The 27,431-nt window shown below is 41.2% G+C and overlaps 1 protein-coding gene across 1 annotated transcript in view; it reads left to right on the top strand.

Moving 5' to 3' along the window:
• The window catches only part of LOC132891951 (potassium voltage-gated channel subfamily H member 7-like), a 181,207-nt gene extending 159,203 nt beyond the window's left edge, over nucleotides 1-22,004 (top strand). The window contains exons 15-17 of the mRNA XM_060930120.1: nucleotides 6,442-6,607; nucleotides 14,424-14,592; nucleotides 21,308-22,004. Of these exons, the coding sequence (XP_060786103.1) occupies nucleotides 6,442-6,607; nucleotides 14,424-14,592; nucleotides 21,308-21,502 (530 nt within the window). The 3' untranslated portion in view covers nucleotides 21,503-22,004. The remainder of the gene's footprint in view (nucleotides 1-6,441; nucleotides 6,608-14,423; nucleotides 14,593-21,307) is intronic.
• Nucleotides 22,005-27,431: the final 5,427 nt, after the last annotated feature.

Raw genomic sequence — 27,431 nt, 5'->3', positions numbered from 1 at the left:
GACGTCAGGAAACTGCCGGCGCTTTTTCAATCATGTGAAAGTAGTCAGGTTCTCTCTCTTCTGATCAGTTTCCGACTGTATTACTCATCAATGTCAATCAGATATCTTTTATAGGGATGTTTTCTCGCTCTCACCGTTTCTGTTGAAGTATTCAGCAAAATTTTCTGTCAGCTAGTTTTGATGTTATGATTCATGGGAGACTTTGAAGTGAGTTTTCATAGCTTTACCTACTTATTTTTTCAAATCAAACTGATTTATATAAATAAATAGCTATTTTAGGATATAACTGTAGTTGTTTTGATGAAAAATATTGAGATCGTAGTGGTCGGAATGAAATTTTTAAAACTGGAAGTCAGAAACGCGAGTGTCAATTTCAATTCACTTAATAGGAATTGTTTATTGGATGTGGCTCACGCAGGTTTTTTTTTTGAGGTTAGCCTTGAAAGCTGTGAACATGAATTGAAATAAGAATCATTTATATTCTTTCATGTGTGCTCATTGCTAACGTGTGTGTGCATGTGTGTGTTCACTGCTTCAGATGGGTTAAATGCAGAGAGGAATTTCACAAGTGTGTGATGAATAAAGTTGTGCTTTCTTTAAACACTTGTAGGCTCTACTTAGAAATACAAAGGCCTACAGAGCACAAAGAGGGTATTAGAAATAATATTTTATTCCTTTTTTTATTTCGATAGAGAATGATTGATAGATGTGAATGGCATTCAGTGCTTATTTATGCATATTTTATAATTAACATTGATTTCTCCTTCTTTGTGTTGAATACATGAGAGTTAAGATCATCTTTATATTGCAGAAATAAAGCCATTTGGTAAAACTTTGAAGGAGAGAGTGTACCGATTTAACTGTTAACCTAATTTAGCATAATTAATATGAATTAAATACTAATTTGCATCATTGGTTTTTACAAATTTTTAAAACTTTGTATTCAGTATACAACCATCTATGTGCCTACCAATTTCCATGTAAATATCTTGAAAAATAGAAAAGTTATTAAGAAAAAAACATTTGATCTCATCCGTTAATGAGGCCCATTTTGGATCATGTGATCCTCATACAGAATATTACAGCAGTTTTCTAAAAATTAAGGCTTTTTTTTTTTCAATTTTTGATTTGCAATTTCTCAAGAACGGATAAACATATTTCCATTCTGTAAAAAGTATGTTGTTCTGCATTAAATTCTGAAATTCAGCGAGAGCACTTTCAAGCAATTTGGATTGAATTTGAATTTTCACCTGATATGCCTACTTACATGGATTGAAGTTTTCCGTCGTGTGACGGATTTCCGTCAGCTGAACTCTCCCAAGGCCAAATGTGAGGTCGGTGCTGATCCGAGGAGAATTAAAATGACGGGTGGTTGGGTAGAGATTGGGTTATAACACTGATGTGTTGCAACACCATCAACTATCAGCAGGGTTTATTTAACTTTTTTGTTTTTGAGCCATGCTTTGTGTCATTCATTTCCTATGTTTGATCATGTTTAAACATTCGCTGTCTACGGTGCGGCATTAAAAAAACATGCGATGTCAAAATTGGCAAAATGCACTCCCATGTGCTTGGCGTGCTTGTGTCTGACCATTTCTGTTTTGTATTAAATTAAATCTTGCCAAAATGACTCACTTCAAACCTGGACATATAGAAATAGAGCATGTTAAAAAAAAAAACGAAAAAATAAACCCCGGAAAGCCCGCTCCTCTGCTTCAGCCAGACTGGAAGACCCGACGGTGCAATGCTTGCAGACTGTCAGAAGTAATTAGACCTAAATTTATAACTAACAAATCAGCAGACGCCCCAACAATTATTATTTTTGTTAGGCCAATGTGTAAGGTATGTTAGAACCGTGCCTTATAGCCTACGTTATATCACAATTTAAAGGACATTTGAAGAGTTGGAGGCTGCGAGCGCAATGATGTTCCGACATGCGCTAAACTTTATTCCCTGAAAATCCTACACCAGCGTTCAATGCCCCAAACAGTCAAAATGTCTAGAAGACTACGGTTAAGTAATAATCATAGCCTACTAAGTTAAATTACATCAAAACATCTGTTTCTGGCCTATGAAATGATGGAGGAAAATGAGAACGAATGCAAAGTAGATAGCAGCCAACTTCACGCGATCTTTTAGGTAACTTAACACTCGTGTTGGCCACAATATTTCTCTTAATAAAATCTTGAATTGTTTTTGAAGTCGTATTCATCGAAATCCACCCATACCCCCCCCCCCCCCCCGTAAATTTTCAGTCAAATAATTTTTTTTTGCTTTAATCCATGCTACTTATCATTTATGTGGGCGGCATGGTGGTGTAGTGGTTAGCACTGTCGCCTCACAGCAAGAAGGTTCTGGGTTCGAGCCCAGTGGTCAGTGGGGCCTTTCTGTGTGGAGTTTGCATGTTCTCCCCATGTCTGTGTGGGTTTCTTCTGGGTGCTCCGGTTTCTCCCACAGTCCATGCAGGTTAGGCTAATTGGTGGCTCTAAATTGTCCATAGGTGTGCGTGTGAATGGTTGAGAGGAGAAAACCTCTCTAAGGTGGGGTTTACATTAGACCGTATCAGCGGATCATCAGATTAACGTTTTTAAAACGATTAGTGTGCACACAGCAACACCAATACACGATTCGCGTGCACACAGCAACACCAATACATGGATACGCTCAGCTCCGCAGGCATCCTGCGCTCCAAATCACTCCGCCCTGAACAGCGAGTGCCCTCTGGAGGGTGCGCACTCCGGCCCTGCGCAGCTCACAGAGCGTGCGAGTGGAGTGCACAAGCAGTGATTCGGGACTGAGCCGCTGTGTGTGTGATCCCAGTGCATATCACTTACCACTTGCAAGTGGAAGGATGGCAAGCCTAAAGACAATCATAACTACACAATGGGCAGTATTTGCATCAGTATTTGCAGTATTTTCATACTTTTATACTCTTTAATGAAAGGTGATACAAGGCGGAAGTCCGCGCCGTTTTTCAGCAGTCGCGTTACCTGACCAACGCCAGCGAATCAGGAAGGTGGATGTCACAGTGACGTTGTCCAGTGACAACACCAGCTAGAGCTCAGCACAGCGTATCCGCGTATTCTCAATGTTTACACAACACCGGACCAGTCACGATCTAGATTGAATACGTGGACCCTGGCGGATTCCCGTTTCCCGGCGTTTCCAGGCGTTTTAATGTAAACGGACAGTGCATCCGCGAAGAAAACGAGACAGATACGGTCTAATGTAAACTTGACCTAAGCCAGTAGAAGGCAATGGGAAACCACTACTGTAATGTTCCCTTGAAACTTTTGATGGCTGAAGCCATCAGAGCAGCCACGTCACTGTAGTGATATGCCAAAATGGATGGATGGATCATTTATGTTGCATTTGGAACTACTGTCAAAGCTGCTGTCAGAGAAACTTAAATCAGTCTAGTAAGATTGATCAATTCTAATACAAAAACATGAGCTTAAAATACATAGACAGCATACAAAATTCCTTTTATGCACTCTGACTTAAAAAACAGACTTTTTTGTTTGATTGATGCTCCAGGGGAAATAGAATAAATTGAATTACTTGACATTTGCCCCCAAATATTCTACATTTCTAAAACAATGAATGATGGGTTTTCAAGGAAAACAGGGCACAGATGATTAAACAATTAAGCAAAGTGATCAGACTGCTTCATCATGTTAAAGAAGCACAATGAGGAGAAGGAAGTAAATGAGAGTGCACTTCAGGCCTCTCTAGAGCAGGTCTCTCCAAAGCATAAGTCACAGCACAGCCCTTTTACAGGCTTTAGGAAAATCCTCTGGCTCACCATTCCTATCAAGTTCTCCTTAGCGTGCACGTAATGTCCTACATCACTCTCCCAGAGCCAAGCGAAGTTAATTCCACATTGCCATCAAGGAGGTACTTACCTCCCACATGACTAAAGGAGAGTGTATTACTCTTTTAATGTGACCGATCTTGTATACAACAGATACTCCAACAGATACTGAATGATACTTATGGTGAACTGTCAATACAACGTTAACTCACACTTGAGTCAGTAGCCTATTCAGGATGTAGGCTGTTCTCTGTAGAGTTTATGTAGCACATTGTTCAGACACTGTGTATAAGTGTGAGTGAGATCAGAGCACATTTATAGTGCAACCCATTTCAGACTGAACAATATATACAACCCCAAATCAGTAAAAGTTGAGACAGTATGGAAAATGGAAATAAAAAAAAGAAAGCAGTGATTTCTAAATTTATTTTGACTTGTATTTTCATTGCAGACAATATGAACCCACAATATATGTTTTGTCTGATCAACTTCATCTCATTTGTGAATATACATTTCAGGCCTGCAATACATTAAAAAAATAATAATAATTAAAAAAAATTGGTACCAGGACAATTGAGAGGTAGTAATGAGGTACAACAATTTAAAAATTATAATGTGATTTGAAACAGGTGATGTCAACAGGTGATTGTAATCATGATTTGGGACAAAATCAGTATCCAGGAAAGGCCTAGCCTTTAAGCAGCAAAGATGGGCTGAGGCTCTCCAGTTTGTTAACAAATGGGTGAGAAAATGATTGAAATATTTTTAAAAAATGTTCCTCAAAGAAAGATAGGAAGGGATTTGGAAATTAATTTTGCCTACCCTCTATGGTGAATAATATCATGAAACGATTCAGGGAATCTGGAGGAATTGCAGTGTGTAAAGGGCAAGGGCACAAGCCTAAGCTGAACACTCGTGATCTCCAATCCCTGTGATGGCACTGCATCAAGAACCGTCATTCATCTACAGCTGATATAACCACATGGGCTCAGGATAACTTTGGCAAACCTTTGTCAAGCTCTACAATACAGAGTTACATACACAAATGGCAGTTAAAACTTTACTGTGCAAAAAGGAAGCCTTATGTTAACTGTGTCCAGAAGCGCCATCAACTTCTCTGGGCTCAGAGGCATCTGGGATGGATGATCACACAGTGGAACCGTGTATTGTGGTCAGACAAATCAGTATTCCAGGTCTTTTTGTATGGAATGGATGCTGTATGCTCCAGACCAAAGACAAAAAGGACCATCCAGACTGTTACCAGCAACAAGTCCAAAAGCCAGGGTCTGTCATGGCATGGGGTTGTGTCAGTGCCCTTGGCAAAGGTAACTTGCACTTCTGTGATAGCAGCATTAATGCAGAAAAGTACACTGAGATTTTGGAGCAACATATGCTGCCTTCAAGATGACATCTTTTCCAGGGAGAGTTCAACAAGACAATGCAAAGCCACATTCTTCACATCTTACAAATGCATGGCTGTGGAAGAAGAGGGTGCCTGTCCCCTCTGTCCCCAATAGAGAATGTGTGGCGAATTTTGAAATGAAAAATATGACAATGACAGCCCCATACTGTTGCACACCTTCAGACTTGTTTGCAGGAAGAATGGGACAAAATAACACCTGAAACACTTCATCACTTGGTGTCTTCAGTCTCTGAACATATTTTAAGTGTTGTGAGAAGGAATGGCGACATTATAAAGTGGTAAATGCTTTACCGTCCCAACTTTCTTTGAAATGTGTTGCAAGAATCAAAATTGAAATGTGTTTATTTTGAAAAAAAAATCATTCAGTACAAGAGTGCAATGCAGGTCAAAGATTATTTACAAATCATTATTTTCAGTTTTAATTTCAACTTCAACATAATTGCCCCCACTTTTTCTGATTTGGGGCTATATACTGTATACTATATGTAGATTTATTCTCAAGTCTCAGATGTGATGCATTTTAATCAGATGTATCATCTACCTCGAGAAATTTATCCCTCAGATCAAGAGGATTGAATTCCTCAAAAATTAATTTGATTTATTATTTTTATTTCTACCCCACTTTTGTATGATTTCTCAGTAGGTGGGAAAAGTAACTGATGTTTGCTATTGGTTATCTTTTGAAACATGATTTTATGAATGCATTTTACTTTTTTTTTTTTTTTGCAACCAGTAGACTAGGCACAGAAATGTACCCTTAATTATGCCCTCAAGGTAATTTGCAGTATCTTGAGCGCAGAATGTTTCTGGCTGCAGGCAAAAGTGGCATTTTTTAACTGGCAGAGACTGACTGAATGGCATCATTATCCTCTTTTCTGACCACAGTGTCTGATCTGAGGAGGGATCAGTGTTCTGCTGGCTTCTGAACACACAGGTGGAAGCAGAAGATAACCTTTTGTCTGTAGTGTCTCTATTAGGCTGCTGTTCAGTGATAGGAGCATCTCAGCAGCACAAAGGCAGTAAATACTAACAGTATAATGGTGCTCTGTTGGTCACCCTAGTGATTTTGATAACATCTCGTATGTAAAGAAAGTATTTGACAAAAAGTCTTCTGAAAGCACCGAGTATAATTCTTTGTGTGTGTGTGTGTGTGTGTGTGTGTGTGTGTGTGTGTGTGTGTGCACGCACACACGTGTATATGCAGAAAGGCAGACTGCTGACTGGGACATTGTGAGGCCGAGGGAGACTTTGGAAGACTCACAAGCTCAGACTCAGAAGCTGAGAAGGGAGGAAGAGGAGGAGCTGGACTACGATCTCACATACGGAGAAGTGCAACAGAGACTGGACCACCTGCAGGATCACCTGAACAGGTATGAGAGTTTCACCCATTCACACCCTCTCACACACACACACACACAATACACATATAGCATTTTTGTTGTTATTGTTGTTCCTGTTGTTAAATTTTACTGAAAATATATGTTTATTTATTACTCTAAATATTAATAATTTAGTAAAAATCAATAAACTGTCTGAACCATATATCAGAATTTTACTGTATATTTTAAAATTTAAAATCAGACATGCTCCATCGAGAAATTCAGAAGTCCGTCTGATGACCCACAGTGTTTCCATTATTGATGCCCCTAATGAACAAAACTGTGATAATCTAAAACCAGTTTCACACGCACTCACACCTTCCCTATTCGACAAATTCATCCAAATATCAAAAGAGAACAAAAACTTAGTGTTACTTATCACTTATGCACGTGGAAAACAGACATGGTGCGAAGAGCAGGTGTAGCTCAGTGACGAATACACACACGCGCACAGACATGCACGCGCACACACACACACACACACACACACACACACACACACACACACACACACACACACACACACACACACATGTACAGCAGACTAACAGCAGGTGGTATTTTTAGCTGAACTGTTGGCTGAGGGGAAAAAAGACATTACGGTGCAGAAATCCTGCACCAGCTGAGTCTCATATGATCTCCATTAGCAGCCCATACAACCCTTCTCTCTCTCTCTCTCTCTCTCTCTCTCTCTCTCTCTCTTTCTCTTGCCTGTATGCATCTCTTTTGTTGCTGGCCAAGTGTAGCACATTGTACTCCACAGATACTTTCATGAAATGTGCACTTGAAAAATGTAGGTGCTAAAGAAGGCAACTGAACTTGCTTGAAATTCTTGAAGACATTTCACCTCTCATCCGAAAGGCTTCTTCAGTTCTGTCTGACTAGTGGGGAGTTCCATTTATCCTCTAGTGGACCAAAAGCAAAGTCGTTGAGGTCACATGGGTCATTGACACTCTGTTATCCTATAGACCCCTTTCACATGACGTCACCGCGCCGCGAGATTTTGTTAGGCGCCATATTGGAAGACCAAGTACATGCACTCACAATATAAAACAAAGTACGAGCGAGAGTAAAGTGACACGATGGATGATAATTCTGGTTATGTGAGTACATTACCAGCTGCAGAAAGAGCACGGTATGTGGAAAAACTGGCTGTGATTGATGGGTTTGACCCATATGATAAGACTCACGGCAAGGGAGAATGGAAACATAAGGAGGACCGGACACCAATTCTGCCATCTGTTTGCTACCCAGACATTGTAAACTATTTGTTGTTTACACCCAGTGCCTACACTCAGTGTTCGAACTATGCCGATATTTTCGGGGGGTCCCTTTTTTTCCCTGGGGGGGGTGCGCTTGTCTCGGAGCGCGGATCTCCAAACACATGAGAAGCCTATCTTACGCACATATCACGCGGACTCCACACCACACACGCATCGCGTCTGAAGTCATAACTCATCAGGGGAAATCGTGTCCGCATTGGCATGTTCAAAAAACAACCTCGCGTCAACAATGATACCACACGCAAGAAAAAAAAAAAAACCAGTCAGGCTACTCAACAACCAACCTGGCAGCAGTGAGCAAGCCCCAAAACCATCCTAAATATTATTATTATTAAATTGTAGAAGTCTGGGAGGCTTGCTCCTCATACAGTTATCAACTTGGGGCCAATTTAGCATGTTTTAAATCTGAATTTCTTGCGTTTGCTTACCTCAAAGTGTCCGCAGATCATGCACAGACTTATCCATTATATCCACAGTTTTTTGCCAAGTCTCACACAGGTTTCTTTCAAGTCTACTGTTGGGCCAATAAATCATAAATAAAACAGCTCAGATTTGTTTAAGTCGTTTGCCACTCCACTTTATTCTCGTGGGTTCACATACCGCTGCCGTTATTTTCCCCAATCATGAGTTTGTTGGTCTTCCAAAATGGCGCAGGGTCTGTTTACTTCCGGTTTCGGGTGACGTCAGTGAAAGGGGTCTATAGAGATCTTGCAGTCACGTGACCGGAAAGTACACAGCCGCCATCTTGTCAGTAAAAAACACCGCTGAATACTGCTGCACTCGTGTACAGAATGGATCAATTTCAACCGACGGACTACACGGCTCATTTTTCTAATGAACAGATAACTAGATATATGTCTAAAATAAATGACCTACAGATTAGTGACCCTTATGGCTTACCGGACGTAGTTTTCACGACCGTGTCAGTGGATTTTGAACTGCCAGCGGAATACCCAGACATGTATAATTACCTCATTAACTTTCCCTCGCTGTTCAGTGGTGAAGCACTGCGTGCTTATAAATCTCTGGATAGTTATCTTTACAGAAATTCAGGATTTGTCAGCGACTCAGATGTGGCATCTTGTAAACAAGAAAATAATCCTCATTGGACAGGTAAGTCACTTAAGTATTGAGTATAGCACTGACCAGCCGATTTATAGAATAGAATAAGGTAATTCCAGCTGTAATTCCAAATCGTCCGTCTTGTTTACCATGGATCTGGCATTGGAGAGGTAGAGGCTTGGCAGCGGAGGTTTGAGTGGCTGTTTTCTGAGATTAGTCAACAGGCCGGCTCTGCAGCCTCGCTTTTGCTTCCGCTCCCGGCGCCGCCTCCTTCGCTTTGCTTCCGATAACAATCCACGGAGACCCCGCTGGTCTCGCTATCTCGTCCAGAATGTTGTGCATGCGATGGAAATCGCTACAAACCGTCATTTTCTGCTGGAAACCAATGTCCAGTAAGTCCATACAGTTGTAGTGGATATTGAAGTCCGGTACAGACGAACAACACACAAAAATACACACAAAAAACATAAAAAACCGTGCACAGGTAGGGAGAGCTTATAGCCGCAGCCGTTGTAGTAGAATTGTATATAGTAGGGTTTTCCAGAAGAAAAGGTAGAAGTAGAACCAGAAGTAGAAGTAGAAGGTGGAAATATGGCGTTTGACCGACAAGATGGCGTCTGTCACAATCTGGATCGGCTGTGACGTCACATGCAAGTGCTCCATAGGTGTTACGGTATGGTTGCTGGAGGCTGGGTGTAAACGATGTTAGCAGCCTAGAGGGTCGTTAGGGTGATCTGTGGGTTGGTGGCTCTCTCTGCCATCATGTGAGTCATTGAAGTAAGCTGAGTCTTGGTGTGGATGTGTATTCAGTTTTCTGGGAAGTGTGCCAAGGACTGCATTGTAGGTGGCCGAGAAGTGGTGTCTCAGGCCCTGTCCACACGGCAACGGATTCAGGTAAATCTGATAAAATTGTTTATCGTTTCGGCCTGGCGTCCACACGGCACCGGCGTTTTGGGTGCCCCACAATGATATTTTTTGAGAACGGTTTCCAGAGTGGAAAAATCTGGCAACGGCACCGTTGCAAAGTCGTCTGGATGAGTAGAATGGATTTGTTTACGATGACATCACAACCACATGACTAGAACAAGCAGCACTCTCGCTGTTTTGTATGAACCACTGCATTGCATTCACTTTTGTATACAGCTTTTCTTTTAAATAAACAAGTAACTGAACCATTTCTTGAATTTCTTTTTTTTATTGGATAAGACTGCTTTTCAAAATGTTCACACACAATATAAAAAGTTATATAAATTATATAAAAATGCTTTTCAAAATGTTCACACACAATAAGAAAATTAAGTTATATAAAACTATCCACACTAATAAAACTAATTTGTACACATAGAAGGCATGATTTCCTCGTGTAGTCGCAGCCATCTTCTTCTTGTTGTGTGTTTGTTCCTGACAGTGCTTCACACCGGGTAGAAGGAGGGGCTTATGCGCATGCATGTACTTCTTCTATTGTTCTGGTGTCTCAGATGGGACCGTCTTACAGCGCCCCTAGAGGTGTGGCATGTGTATTGCATCGTTTTCAGCAAGCGTTGCATTGCCATATGTACCTGATATTTTACTGATCCGTTGCCCATGTGGACGTGATATTTTTTTTAATAAAATCTCGTTGCCGTTGTCGTGTGGATGTAGCCTCAGACCACCTCCCCTGTTCAGTGATGGTCGTTCCAGATTGTTCCATCCAACCAGTGACTCACATGATAACAGAGAGAGCCAACGACCCACACATCACCCTAACGACCCTCTAGGCTGTTACCACCATTCACACCTGGCTTCCAGTGACCCTAACAAGCTATTGAGGTATTTCACCTGACGTCACAGGGTCACGTGACGCCCCGGTGTCCGCCATTTTGAAGGTCAAGCTAGCTAATGTCAACAACATAGTAGCTAGTATGGTACTGTAGCAATGTTTACGTTCAGTCATTTGGATGACTGTTAAAACCTTTCAGTCTCAAGTTTTTCCTTTACTGTATTTACTAGTTTACTGTAATTATGATCCGGCAGCTATTTACACCGGATCCAGTGTAAATAGCTGCCGGAGCGCGCTCCGGCTTGCTTCCCCTCAAATTAAGCAGCGCGCTCTGGCTTGCTCCCGGAGTGCTCCGGCCGAGGTTCCGGAGCGCGCTCCGGCTTGCTCCCCCTCAAATTAAGCAGCGCGCTCCGGCTTGCTCCCGGAGTGCTCTGGGAGCAAGCCGGAGCGCGCTGCTTAATTTGAGGGGGAGCAAGCCGGAGCGCGCTCCGGCAGCTATTTACACTGGATCCGGTGTAAATAGCTGCCGGATCATAATTACAGTAAACTAGTAAATACAGTAAAGGAAAAACTTGAGACTGAAAGGTTTTAACAGTCATCCAAATGACTGAACGTAAACATTGCTACAGTAACATACTAGCTACTATGTTGTTGACATTAGCTAGTGCTAACAGCTAGCTGTTGGTACAGTGCTACAACACAGACACTGACCCTAATAATACAGTTCTTGGTCATTGCCTGGTAACAGCAAATTTATAACGGGCCATGTCTCAACAGACTAAGAAGTTATTTCAATGACATTTAATAACATTTTGTTTATCCTGAGGACCGAAAGTAAATGAAAATGTGAACAAACCTTAGCTGTAATAAGATGGCGACCACCGGCTCCAGGGACGACCCACTGATGTAGGCATGTTACCCAGCCTGACACTAAATATTTGTAGGCATCCAAACTCTTATACACTTTCAGATCAATACCTGTGTATGGCGATGGGTTTTTAACGACATAGGTATACAGATCATGTGGGCCGAAGTCAGGTAAAGACGTGGGCTTCGTGTACTTCCGTACGTCAGTGAACAATCCTGGTGGAAGCAGGTAAACGTCGTTCTCTAAGCCTGCTAACCTCAATTTTTGCAAATACCTCTCCCTCTGCTCACCCTGTAAATGCCCTACGTCGCTGGATAGTGAAGGTGTTTTCTGCATCTCGCTCCTTTTTCTTTTATGTTTTTCGTTTGTTACCTTCCTCGCATTCAAACTGATTTGAGCCGTGACGTCCAAAATGGCAGCCTAACGATGCATCACATGACTTGGTCACGTGGGTGAAAAACCTCAATAGGATGACTGAGAGGGTCAATGACCCATGTGACCTCAATGACTCTTCTTACACTGCAAAAAATGATTTCTTAGCAAGTGAAAATATCTTAAAAATAGTTGAAATGATCTAGCATTTCTTATTAGAATACAAGCTACCAATTCTGAGATTATTAAACCTACTTCTAGACTGCAACCAACTTATTCTAAGATGTCTTATCAAGTAAAAATATCTGTCCATGCAGCAAGATAATTTCACTAGTATTAAGTAATTTTATCCTCAAATTCAGTTTTCAATTTTTTGCAGTGTAGGGTTACTTTTGGTCCACTAGAGGATACATACCTGGAACTCCCTACTAGTCAGACAGAACTGAAGAAGCCTTTCGGATGAGAGGTGAAACGTCTTCAAGAATGTCAAGCAAGTCCAGTTGCCTTCTTTAGCAACTATGATTTGTGATGACCTGGATGACTGAGGCCCTGTCCACACGGCAACGGATTCAGGTGAATCTGATAAAATTGTTTATCGTTTCGGCCTGGCGTTTTGGGTGTCCCAAAATGAAATCTTTTGAGAACGGGTTCCAGAGTGAAAAAATCTGGCAACGGCGCCGTTGCGAAGTCGTCTGGATGAGTAGAACGGATTTGTTTACGATGACGTCACAACCACATGACTGTCAGTGCTTCACGCCGGGTAGAAGTGTAACGAACTCGATGCGAGTTGTCAACAAATCCTATAACTTGGTTCATGAAACGTGCTTACAAAATATTTTCACTGTGAATATTTATTGTGTAATGGTGCAAAGTGAGAGAGAGAAAGAGTGAGAGAATAGCCCTTAGGGCAGAGTCTTTAGTCCAAACACTGCGGAAGCAGTACCAAACCGTGCACCGCCCGTGTGCTTTCCAAAAACAAAAACAATCCCGCCAGCAAACATAGGAAAAAAAAAGGAGCGATCTCACCTCTTCAGATGTTGGTTTAAGTCCGACAATACATTCCTCAAAAAGGGCGTAGAACAACAAAGTAATCCATCAACGTGTAGCATTCAATTTATTCCGGACCATTAAAGAATTCTGGAGGATATCAGAATGTTGGCGTACCGGCTTCCATCTACCCCCGTTCATTCCTCTTTCCGCGTCTTTCGTTTTACGCTACTGATTAATAATCAAAACTTTATGTGGCTAATGCTACAGAAGAAGGGGTTTATGCGCATGCGTCTACTTCTTCTATTGTTCTGGTGTCTCCGATGGGACCGTCTTACAGCGCACGTAGTGGTGTGGCATGTGTATTGCATCGTTTTCAGCAAGCGTTGCGTTGCTATATGAACCTGATATTTTACTGATCCGTTGCCCATGTGGACGCGATATTTTAAAAAAAAATCTCGTTGCCGTTGTCGTGTGGATGTAGCCTGAGAGCCTTCATAGACACACTTGAAAAATGCCACATTTCAAAAACAAAATACTTTTGCTTGTTGAGATACTTTAAAGCATTTTCTCTTATTACTGTTGTGTAAGAAGTTAATTCAATACCAAACAAGGAAGGGCAAAGTCCCAGACTGTCATTATCTAAATACTTTCATCAGGTGATCGGGCTTCCTTTCTGAGCATAAGAGCTACTGGGTTTAATATAATTTAAGCCAATAGCCAGTGACCTCTTTTAAAAAAAACTTGTAGATATAGGAATATCTATGTCTTCTCCTAGAAATATAAACAGATTAATTTTCTGTGATGGGGCAGCACGGTGGTGTGGTGGTTACCACTGTTGCCTCACAGCAAGAAGGTCCTGGGTTTGAGCCCAGTGGCCGGCGAGGGCCTTTCTGTGTGGAGTTTGCATGTTCTCCTCGTGTCTGCGTGGGTTTCCTCCGGGTGCTCCAGTTTCCCCCACAGTCCAAAGACATGCAGGTTAGGCTAATTGGTGGCTCTAAATTGACCGTAGGTGTGAATGTGAGTTGTTGTTTGTCTCTATGTGCCAGCCCTGCAATGACCTGGCGACTTGTCCAGGGTGTACCCCGCCTCTCTCCCATACTCAGCTGGGATAGGCTCCAGCTTGCCTGCGACCTTGCACAGGATAAGCGGCTACAGATAATGGATGGATGGAGTTTCTGTGATTTTAGCCAGCTATATTTCAGAACAATATCAGTATTCCAGTGATCAGGGAACAGGCTCCCTCTAGAGTTCTGTTTCAGTTTCTACAGCACAAATACAAAGCTTTACTAACAATGCATTGCATTCTTTAATGCATTTCCAACATTATAAATATACACAGGTTGTGATCACCGGTTTACTCATTTGATTTATTTTCAATCCTTTCAGTAAACTGTAATAAGAGGAAGCATATTAAAAATAGATGTGTTTAGTTCAGAATTCAAAGCTACAGTTTAGTCTTGTGTGTTTTTCCAGGCTGGAGTCTCAGATGATGTCAGACATCAAGGCTATCCTGTGTTTACTGCAAAGAAACTCATCTTCAGGCCCTCCTGCATACAGTGTAGTCACTACCAGTGTGAAGAAACAGCCTATCAGGGCGCAGTCTGTCGTCAGCACCAGCCAAACCCTCACACCTGCCCCACAGGTAACACTCAACTTACACACCCTCTACATCGCACGCACAAACTGAACAGAATAAACATAAACTCAGGATTCCTGGAGCAGGGCTTTAATTATATATTACATGATGCTCGATAACAGGCGGCACGGTGGTGTAGTGGTTAGCGCTGTCGCCTCACAGCAACAAGGTCCGGGTTCGAGCCCCGGGGCCGGCGAGGGCCTTTCTGTGTGGAGTTTGCATGTTCTCCCCGTGTCCGCGTGGGCTTCCTCTGGGTGCTCCGGTTTCCCCCACAGTCCAAAGACATGCAGGTTAGGTTAACTGGTGACTCTAAATTGACTGTGAGTGTGAATGGTTGTCTGTGTCTATGTGTCAGCCCTGTGATGACCTGGCGACTTGTCCAGGGTGCACCCCACCTTTTGCCTGTAGTCAGCTGGGATAGGTTCCAGCTTGCCTGTGACCCTGTAGAACAGGATAAAGCGGCTAGTGATGATGAGATGAGATGATGCTCGATAACGTCATGTAAGACATCCACTTGATGAAGTCATTTTTTTAGGGTTTTGTTTTATAGGTTTCTGGCCAAACACTGATTAAACCCCCCTGATAATCATGCAAAATCTATATAATTGGCTGTGTTGGTATACATGATAAAAATCTGTAAAAAAAAAAAAATGCTATGATCTGAATTTTTGAAGAACAAGAATCCTGTTTTATTCATCACATATGTTGCTAATATGTTCCTCTGCCTCCTGACATTCCAAATTATCATTGAGTATTAAAAATTTTATATTTGATATGTTTAATCACAAGCAATACTATAGTCAGTGTTATATTTTATTACAAACCCCATTTCCAGAAAAGTTGGGATATTTTCCAAAATGCAATAAAAACAAAAATCTGTGATTTTATTAATTCACATGAACCTTTATTTAACTGACGAAAGTACAAAGAAAAGATTTTCAGTAGCTTCACTGATCAACTTATTTGTATTTTGCAAATATAAACAAAGTTAAAATTTGATGCCTGCAACACACCCAAAAAAAGTTGGGACAGAGGGCAAAATAAGACTGAAAAGTTTATAAGATATTCAAGTCACACCATTTTGGAAGATTCCACAATAACCAGATTAATTGGTAACACATGAGGGTATCATGATTGGGTATAAAAGGAGCAGCACCAAAGGCTCAGTCCTTGCAAGCAAGGATGGGTCGTAGCTCACCCCTTTGTGCCAAAATTTCTGAGAGAATTGTCAGTCAATTCAAAAAGATAATTTCTCAGTGCAAGATTGCAGATAATTTAGATCTTTCAAATTATACAGTACATAATATTGTGAAAAAAGATTCAGGGAATTCGATGACATCTCAGTGCGTAAAGGGCAATGTCGGAAACCACAGTTGAATGTGTGAGACCTTCGAGCCCTCAGGTGGCACTGCCTGAGAAACCGTCATGCTAATGCGACAAATATAGCCACATGGGCTCTGGAGAACTTTAGAAAACCGTTGTCACTTAACAGAGTTCATCACTGCATCCAGAAATGTAACCTGAAACTGTATTACACAAGGAGGAAGCCATTCATCAATTCTATGCAGAAATGGCACCAATTTCTCTGAACCAGAACTCATCTCAGATGGACTGAAAGACAGTGGAAAAATGTGCTGTGGTCAGATGAGTCCATGTTTCAGCTTGAAAACTGGATATCGAGTTCTCTTTGCCAAAGGTCCAGTTTAGAAGAAAAAGGTGCAAAAGCCAGGATCTGTGATGGTACTGTGATGTTCATCAGTGCCCATGGGTGAGGTGCATGTGTGTGAATGTACCATTGATGTGGAGACGTGTATATTTGGATTTTAGAGAGACATATGTTGCCATCAAAGTAACTTCTCTTCCCTGGAAGTCCATGCTTATTTCAGCAGGACAATTCCAGGCTTCATTCTGCATGGGCTACAGCAGCGTGGCTTTGTAGACACAAAGTGCATGTGCTTGAGTGGCCTGCTGCCAGTCCAGCTCTGTCTCCTATTGAGAATGTATGGTGCATCATGTAAAGGAGAATCAAAAAACAGTGACCACAGACTGTTGAGCAACTGAAGTGTTGTATTAAGCAAGAATGAGCAAAAATTCCAATTGCAAAACTGCAACAATTAGTATCCTCAGTTCCCATACGATTAAAAACTGTTATTAAAAGGAAACATGATGAAATACAATGGTAATAATGCCTCTGTCCCAACTTTTTTTGAGTATGTTGCAGGTATAAAATCCTAACTTGGTTTATATTTGCAAAATACAATTAAGTTGGTCAGTAAAACTATTGAAAATCTTTTCTTTGTAGTTCTGTCAGTTAAATGAAGGTTTACGTGAATTAACAAAACACAGATTTTTTTTTAAATTGCATTTTGGAAAATATCCCAACTTTTCTGGAAATGGGGTTTGTACATTTTATATTGTCATTATGAGCTTCCTAGCTGACACTGCATTGATCTGAGTCCCTGTTTGTGACTCTTAAAACGTTCATAAGTCTCTTCAACGTCTCCAGACATCACAATTTTTGTATGTCAACAGCAGAGTTCCAGTTACCACCCCAAAGATGATTATTATTATCACTTTATTGTTCTTATCACACAGCAATAAGCCAACACTAGCAATGTTTATTACTTATAGAATGGCTGTCTGAGGGGCAGAGAATTAAAACAAACAAACAAATAAAAAATGTAAAAGACATTACATCATGCACATAGGAGCAACTAGCCAGGCCAAGAAGCCTTTATTTGTCACACGTACACTCAAGCACAGACTTGGGCTACGTTTACATTACGTCGAATCAGCGGATCATCAGATTAATGTTCTTAAAACGATTCGCGTTTACACTAAAACCGTTAGCCGTGCACATAGCAACGCCAATACGCGGATACGCTCGGCTCCGCAGGCATCCTGCGCTCCAAATCACTCCGCCCTGAACAGCGAGTGCCCTCTGGAGGGTGCGCACTCCGGCCCTGCGCAGCTCACACAGCGCGCGAGTGAAGTGAACAAGCCACGATTCGGGACTGAGCCGCTGTGTGTGTGATCCCAGCGCAGATCACTTATTACTTGCAAGTGGAAGGATGGCAAGCCTAAAGACAATCATAACTACACAATGGGCAGTATTTGCATCAGTATTTGCAGTATTTTCATACTTTTATACTCTTTAATGAAAGGTGATACAAGGCGGAAGTCCGCGCCGTTTTTCAGCAGTCGCGTCACATGACCAACGCCAGCGAATCAGGAAGGTGGATGTCACAGTAATGTTGTCCAATGAGACGCCAGCTAGAGCTCAGCACAGCGTATTCGCGTATTCTCAATGTTTACACAGCACCGGACCAGATACGATCTAGATTGAATACGTGGACGCTGGCGGATTCCCGTTTCCTGGCTTTTCCAGGGGGTTTAATGTAAACGGACAGTGCATCCGCGAAGAAAACGAGAGAGATACGGTCTAATGTAACTACGTTTACATTAGACCGTATCTCTCTCGTTTTCTTCGCGGATGCACTGTCCGTTTACATTAAACCACCTGGAAAAGCCGGGAAACGGGAATCCGCCAGCGTCCACGTATTCAATCTAGATCGTATCTGGTCCGGTGCTGTGTAAACACTGAGATACGCGAATACGCTGTGCTGAGCTCTAGCTGGCGTCCTCATTGGACAACGTCACTGTGACATCCACCTTCCTGATTCGCTGGCGTTGGTCATGTGACGCGACTGCTGAAAAACGGCGCGGACTTCCGCCTTGTATCACCTTTCATTAAAGAGTATAAAAGTATGAAAATACTGCAAATACTGATGCAAATACTGCCCATTGTGTAGTTATGATTGTCTTTAGGCTTGCCATCCTTCCACTTGCAAGTGGTAAGTGATATGCGCTGGGATCACACACAGAGCGGCTCAGTCCCGAATCACGGCTTGTGCACTTCACTCGCGCGCTGTGTGAGCTGCGCAGGGCCGGAATGCGCACCCTCCAGAGGGCACTCGCTGTTCAGGGCGGAGTGATTTGGAGCGCAGGATGCCTGCGGAGCCGAGCGTATCCGCGTATTGGTGTTGCTGTGTGCACGGCTAACGGTTTTAGTGTAAACGCGAATCGTTTTAAGAACGTTAATCTGATGATCCGCTGATTCGACGTAATGTAAACGTAGCCTTAAGCACACAGTGAAATTCCTCCTCTGCATTTAACCCATCTGAAGCAGTAAATGCACACATGCACACACAAGTGAGCAATGAGCACATACACATACCCAGAGTAGTGGGCAATGATGCTACAGCGCCCAGGGAGCAGTTGTGGATTAAGTGCCTTGCTCAAGGGCACTTCAGCCCAACCTCAGGCCATGGCTGCACCATGCTAACCTAAACGCATGTCTTTGGACTGTGGGGAAAACCGGAGCACCCAGAGGAAACCCACGCAGACTCGGAGAGAACACGCAAACTCCGCACAGAAAGGCTCCCGTCGGCCGCTGGGCTCGAACCCAGAACCTTCTTGCTGTGAGGCAACAGTGCTAATCGCTACACCACTGTGCCTAGAGGGCACATCTCATTTGTTCGCATATTTATAAGTATATAAGCCACTGCATCTCATTTTTTCCATTGGACGGGCACACATTAGGGCATTATCATATTTCTTCACACATAGGAGACCCCTATAGGCCAGTATATCACATTTTCTCCATGGGAAGGGCACCATAGAGGGTACATTGTGTTTTCTCGCACATAGGAGCACCCTATAGGGCTTTCATCATATTTTTTTTTTTCATTCGAAAGGCAGCCATTAAGGCACTCGATAAGGTTTTTTCCACTGTAAGAGCAGGCCCCCTTCCTCCTGCCTTCTCCTGAGACCATCAGTTACACTTGCTGTAAAGCATCTACAAATCAAGCTAGTTCCTGTGATAACTTTGATATAACAGTAACAGTTTTTCTCTGATTTTCTCTTGATGTTAATAAATTTAAAAAAATGCAGCTTGTCATGTTACCAAGAAAGTTCAAAGCCCTCCATCTGGAAGGCTTTCCTGTATCTGAAACCTTTTGGAATTCTAAGCCTTTGCTTGTTACATGTATATTCGAGCACAGTGAAATTCTTTCTCTGCATTTAATCCATCTGAAGCAGTGAACACACACACACACACACACACACACACACACACACACACACACACACACACACACACACACACAGAGCAGTGGGCAGCTGCACTGCAGTGCCCAGGGAGCATTTGGGGATGAGTGTCAAGAGCACTTCAGCCATGGATGTCGAAGGAGAGGAAAGTATTGTTCATTCACACCCCTATCCCCACTCATTTTCCTGCTGGTCCAGGAAATTGAACCTGCAGCATGGTGGTGTAGTGGTTCACACTGTCTCCTCACAGCAAGAAGGTTCTGGGTTTGAGCCCAGTGGCCAACAGGGGCCTTTCTGTGTGGAGTTTGCATGTTCTTCCAGTGTCTGCGTGGGTTTCCTCTGGGTGCTCCGGTTTCCCCCACAGTCCAAAAACGTGAGGTTAGGTTAACATGGGGCAGGCTTGGGCTGAAGTGCCCTTGAGCAAGGCACCTAACCCCAAACTGCTCCCTGAGTGCTGTAGCATAGCTGTTCACTGCTTCAGGTGGGTTAAATGCTGAGGACGAATTTCACTGTGCTTGAGGGTGCATGTGACAAATAAAGGCTGCTTCTTCTTTTGGTCCCAAAACTGCTCCTCTAACCTTTAGGCCATGGCTTCCCCAAACCTCGGTTACAGCTTTACCTGACTGTTGCTCTGACACTGGAGACTCCTTCTAAAATGCACAGAAGATGTGATGATATGAATTAATACACACTTAAAAAAATATATGTGGAGTATGCACCATACAAATCCCTGTGTAGTTTGTTGCTCTATAAACTATTAGAACAAGCACATTAATATGAGTCTCGTAGCCAGAAGTAGTGTCAGAGCTATTGTTATAGAAAATGATGCCACATCTTCTGAGCAAGCAGAATTGAGAATTCAACAGCACTGTGGTCTCATTTTTTTGTGTTCGCTGTTACTTACAGCATATAATTACATTACATTACAACCATTTAGCAGACACTCTTATCCAGAGTGATGTGCAACATACCCAGAGCAGCCTGGGGAGCAGTTGGGGGTTAGGTGCCTTGCTCAAGGACACTTCAGCCATTCCTGCTGGTCCAGGGAATCGAACCAGCAACCTTTTTGTCCCAAAGTTGCTTTGCTAACCATTAAAAAAAAAAGTCCTTCCCACACCATACAGCGCATCTCCATTTCTGTAGCCCTTGGCCTCTCGCCTATTACATAGCTAGGGTTACAGTGGGGGGCTGGTTCTCTGGTAACCACAAGATTTTGACTCCCCACTCGCATCTGTATTGCAGCGTGCCTTGCCAGACGGCAGTAGGTACCATTTTTATGATGGTCTTTGGTATGACCCGACCACGAGTAGAACTTGCGATCTCCCGATCGAGAGGCAGACACACTAACCACTAGGCCATGGCTAATTATTCACTATTGTAGCATATTACTGTTAAGTACTATACTGCTATTGTAAGAACTCTGTTTTAAGTGTACAGAGGAAATTATGTTCTCTTTCAGAATGCTGAGTTCCTTGATAGAAAAATGTCTTACGAATTCCATATAACGCCAAGTTTATACAGTATGGCTAATTTCATGCTGAATGAATGAATAAATATCTGACTGCGCTCATACACTTTCTCTCTCTCTCTCTCTCTCTCTCTCTCTGACCAGGTCCACGAGACAACTCTGCCCCACAGTCCTCCAACAAATGAGAATGTCCTCTCCAAGCATCAACATTCCAAATCACTTCTTCCAATCAACCTCACCTCGTCTCAGACACCTATCAGCAGTACAGCAGCTGCGGGGTTCCACAGGCCTCTGTCTGACCCCGGACTGCCAAGATGTAGCACTAAGTCCCTTCCATGATTATAAGACTCCAGTTCCAATCCATATACTGCTATGGGATGGATGACCACCTTTAAGAACATTAGGCTTGTTTGTGCAAGGAGAATAATAATCCTGAAGGTCCTATTCATGGAGTTGAAACTTGAGTTAATTTTTGGAAGTTGAACATTCTGTTTGGTTTGAGCAAGAATCCTTCAACTCTCACCTCTTTTGTAGGTTTTGCTCCGTGCTAGCCTGCTGGATGTGAATACATAACTTCACTCAAGGACTCAGGGTCTGGTTCATGAATACATTACACAATGAATAGTGATGGTGGACTCTCATCTCTATGATGGTTCATTCCCCCCATTATAAATCTACTGCTGTACTTTATCACGATTGCAGAACTCTGCAAATTCATTAAACATTGGGATAGTTTGCAAATCCAGGACTGTAAGTAGCACTATATGATTTTTGGTTGATGAACAGCACTTCTGTGGGTGTCACAGCCATGTAGCCATTTTCTGACTCGGTTTACAGTTACAAATTTGTTATTATCCAAATCTAAGAATTCAGGAGATAATAAGACGCTGGTATTTGAGAACGTCAGCATTTCCTCACACATGTATTTACCACGTTCCTGTACTTGCAACACATTCCTATGTTAAAGGTTAAGCAGCATGTAGCAAGTCTGTCCATAGAAAAGTGCATGTCTTTAAGCGTTACCGGTTGCATGCTTGCAACATACTGGAAAGCAAGTGTAGTGTGAGTCTGGCATGTCTCAAAAATGTTTCTATTCCTTATTTTAATGGGTCACATTTCTTTGCACATGAACCAGAATACTAGAGGCCTATTACTATTTTGATGACCAAAGCTTTGGCACCACACATGTAGCTCTGAAAACATATATATATATACATATATATATATGTGTGTGTGTGTGTGTGTGTGTGTATACTGTAATATGTATATTTTATGAATAATTTTAGCAACTATTGTCAAACAATTATGGCTGAGACTGGATATTAATAAGGCACACAGGAAACTTCTCTTCAGTTTCCAAATCATCATAGAATTTTGGTTGGTTTTCCAGATTCTGCTTGCAATAGTAATGACTGGAATATGGTACCTTTTATATTATTATCTTCCATTGCAAATTAATGCAGCAATAAGCATTTAAGCCTATTTATTTATCTATTTATTTCACCCATTTGTAATGCATTGATGTGCTTTAAAATGAATTTTGCTGAGTCTTACACCTTGTTTAATGGCAGGAGAGCATGTTTCTAAACGTAGACTAAACTAGAATTCTGTTTATTTACAACCATTGAAAAAAAAAGAGTTTTCCTAAAATCTAAATGAACACTTTCAGTTCTCAGAAAGGGAAAAAAAAAAAATCCTATCAAATGTTAGAAGCCTCAGACAGGTGAAAGATGCTGCAGTGAAAAGGTTTTTTGTTTGTTTTTTCATATCTTGGCTGGAGGAAAGAACCAGTTAAAAGCTGTATTTCTAAAATGATACCTATTTCATTACATACCACACATCCAACACAGGCATTCAAATAGTATATGCTGTTACTTGCTGGATCAAGTGCTGTCTGAAAATGTGTGTTCATTAAATATCCACAGAACAAGAGTGTGCATCTATAAGACTTCTGTCACACCCACTGTTTTCATGTAAAAATACACACCATTAAATCTGAAATGTAGCCGACTGATAATGAGAGTGGGAAAGGGGGCAGAAAATTATTGTGAACTTGCATAGTTAAAAAAAAATTGCAAACTTTTGCACATATTCTCCAAACTTCTATAAGACAGTCACCTTTTTACCTGAGTGTGTTTCACATGTTATTTTATTTTATTGTTTTTTATGCATTTTTAAAGTTTGCCACCATATATTTTATACACTGCAACACTATACAGATTATCTGAATGTGTCAGTTATTTGATGAATTAATATAAACAAAACTATATAGTGTATATAGCACACTTGCTTTAGGAGATTACTTTTAAAACATTGTATAAATTAATACACGAATAAAAGAGAATGCTAAATAACCGTTATGAATTGACTGTTTATCAGAAAATCAATTTGGCTGGATATTGTAGGTTTCCCAACCCATCGGTGGCACTGAGGTGCTTAAAAATCCTGCCAATATGTTCCACCACATACAGTACACGCACACATACACGCGGGCACACACACATGCACACATACACACACTTGTATTTTTTAAATTGTGGGGACACTCATTGATGTAATACATTCCCTAGCCCCTTACCCTAACCTTAACCCTCACAGCTAAATGCCTAACCTCAACCCTTACCCTAACACTAACTTAAACCTAATTCTAACTTGAACCATAAAACTAAGTCTTAAACTTCAAACAGCCCCTTGAAAAAGTGAGGACCAGCCAAAAATGTCTGAAAAACATCTTTCAGTTCTCCATATGTAGCAAGTACAAGTGTGTATACACACACACACACACACACACACACACACACACACACACACACACACACACACACACGTCTGTGTCATGTCTGTATGAAGAATGATCCATTAATTGATATAATCCACCAAATAACACATGGTCAGTGGTGGTCCTGTGGTGGTCTCTTATTGTGAATAGTAACAGATTGGCTGCAGTCGTTAATTGTAGACTGACAAAGTGACCAGTGAGTGTAATTAGTAACCTGGCAGCTGATGGTATACCAGTCAGGGATGTTGAGAAATGATCAGCAATGAAATATAAAGAGATCCTCTCAGTAATACTTAAAAGAATAGGATTACACAGTACTATAGGTTACAGTTAATAGATCAAGTTGTTTCCAATGTATTGTGTCAAGAAAGACCAGCTATAAGAGAATAAGGAATATAACACTGGGTTCCATAGATATTGAGAGAAAATTACATTCTCATTAAGATGATATATGGGAAGGTCTTAAGATATTTAATAGTTATTCCACAAAATTGAGTCATACCTGAGCTGATAGCCAATGAGGCACGTAGCACCGAATTGGCTATAAGCCATGTAGAACGAGATTGAGTGGAATAACTGTTTTATTCTATCCACATTCACTGGATTTTGGGAAACAGAGCATTTTTATTTTTTATTTTTTGCAAATTCGATAAATAAAAACTTTATACATAACATCAGACAAAATAATTTCTGCTAAGAATGTAAACAAACTGGTGAAATGACAGTAGCAACTTATGAAAAATGCTATAACAATTCTTGAAAAATAAAGAAAAAGATACGTTCTTACCATCAAAGACTTTTATTCCATGTTTTGTTGCTTTTTGTATTTTGGGGGGTTTTGTTTTCAAGGAGAGTTTTTATTTTGTCCTCGCTTTATTCAGCAACATGCTCCGCCATTTTGTTTTTCACTACTCACAGTATATGAGCTGATAGCCAAGTCATAGAGTAGCCAATCAGAGCATGAGATTGCTCATATCCAGTGAATGTGGATATTATAATAATAATTTAGTGTGTGTGTGTGTGTGTGTGTGTGTGTGTGTGTGTGTGTGTGTGTGTGTGTGTGTGTATTTATTTATTTACACACTGTGAGTTGGCCTAGTGGTTAACGTGTCCGCCTCTCAACTGGGAGATCATGAGTTCTACTTGCGGTTGGGTCATACCAAAGACCATCATAAAAATGGTACCTACTACTGTCTGGCAAGGCACGCTGCAATACAGATGCGAGTGGGGAAGTCAAACTCTTGCGGTTACCAGTGGACTAGCCCCCCACTGTATAGGCGAGAGGCTGAGGGCTATGGAGATCGGTGCCGCACCCATACGCCTTAAAGAGTTGGTTAGTACTGGGACAGGAGACTGCCTGGGAAGACCAGATTCTGGTGTGAGAGAGACTTTGACTTATATTTGCATTCATGAAGTGCCTTGCCATTTTTTTTTCATTGATGAATCATTCATAAACACTGTGAATCACAGGTCCACCCATCCATCCATAGGCATAGATTTAGGTAGGGATGGTAGGGACATGTCCCCACCAAATTTCAGGAAAGTTGAAATATCCCTACCAACATTTAGACCTGTAATTGCAGATAAAACTGAGTCCATTTTTAATAGCATGAGAGATGCTATTTGCCCCCAGGATGTCAGTAGCCAACAAAGCTATTTGTACCCAGGGTGGGCAGCCAATGTGGCTATTTACACCCAGGTGCACCACCCAGCTCAATGGCTATTTACACCCTAACTCTAACTAGTTGTAGCCAAATTGCTAATTCAGGTGTAAATAGCCAAATAGCTGTCTTATGACTATTCTCACCCAGATGCAAGTAGACATGCCCTTTTTTTAATTCATTCTATTGGGCACTGTTGTACGCTTCACACTCAGCCAGAGACGGTCAATAGTCCATACAGTCTGGCTCAGTACACCCTGTCGGGTAGGCTTACTGTGCATGAACAGAGTTGCTCAACACCACCTCATCCTCATCAGTCAGTGTACTAGCTATTGAAGGAGGATAAGTAGTTTGGTTATAATCTAAAAGAAATACTTGGTTTGTCTTTTTTATGTCTTTTTGTTGAATGTAAAAGGTTTAGAAAAAAAACATAGACTGCTTTCCCTTGTGTTCTCATCTTGAGTAAACTATTGGCAAGTCTACATGGGTATTGCTATCTGTTTAATTTAGCAAGCTGCACCATGAGGGTTATTTTTAATCCTGATTTGTATGATGGTCTACCTGAAATAAATCAATTTCATGCTTGTTTGTATCATTGTATTATATAATGTTATACAATGACTTAGAGAACATTTTTGTAAATAGAGTGGTGGCTACAATTATCGACACCTTAACGATCTTTTGGCCATTGCAATAAGTAGAAAAGACTTTCAATACATAAATTATGCATGAATAATTACTCAAACTTCCACTGGAAAAAAAATGAGTTGATTCCCAATTACTTAGACACTTGACACCATTCCACAATTATCAACACCTTTGTCCACAGTTATCGACCCTGTTCCACAATTATCGACATCCAGATGATTATTTATAAAAAATAATAATAATAATCGGTATGTGGTATTAAGTTAACAAAACAAAGTTTTTATGTAAAATTTGTTTTATATAGACTTATTGAGTATAAAATATAATTTATATAAATATATCGATGTCAGTGTTTACGTAAATGAGGAAGTAATTCTAATGTTTGTAAACAAAAGAGCTGATAATATTTAACCTGTCAGAAAATCTTTTTATTCCACTTTCTAAGTATTTTCGTAGATTACATTTTGTTAATCGCGCTGTGATGACCTGGCGACTTGTCCAGGGTGTACCCCGCCTTTCGCCCGTAGTCAGCTGGGATAGGCTCCAGCTTGCCTGCGACCCTGTAGAACAGGATAAAGTGGCTACAGATAATGAGATGAGATGAGATGAGATATTTTGTTAATCATTCGTTGTTGTTCGTATTAATATATGCTCGGAATTTAATTCTGGTCTAATTCTATTTATTGCAATCGGATTCCAAATACTCTATAAACATTCCATTCTGTTATGAATCAGAAAAAGAATTATCATAAATCACAGCTCTCTTATTTTTTTTAAAGTACTTCATCTACTTCAACAAAGTTACACAAAGATCGATCCATAACAGTTGTAAATGTCACTTAATTCCACAGGGTGTCGATACTGGTGGCCACTGATGAAAGTGATCACTATTATCGACACCTCACGTGACTTCTCAAACGTGCGTTTAGATACAAAATGGCGACTGTCAAATGAAAGAGTAAGAAACAAAGTATGTTTCGACAAGGAGATCATGAAATATCAGTGAATTTGATCAGCAAAAAAATGTCCATGATTTTTCCATCATGCTTACCTGAGATGATAATGTCCGGGTTTTCCTCAATTTCCTGATCATGCTAAAAAAAATCCCATCTCAGGTAACGAGCTGTGTCATCAGATAACAAGATCAAATGGCGAGGGGGATCTTCCAGTTGATTAATTA

The sequence above is a fragment of the Neoarius graeffei genome, chromosome 9 (assembly GCF_027579695.1).
Source record: "Neoarius graeffei isolate fNeoGra1 chromosome 9, fNeoGra1.pri, whole genome shotgun sequence".
NCBI lineage: Eukaryota > Metazoa > Chordata > Actinopteri > Siluriformes > Ariidae > Neoarius > Neoarius graeffei.
The sequence above is the reverse complement of the archived record's forward strand: the minus strand, read 5'-3'. Positions and strand labels throughout refer to the sequence as shown.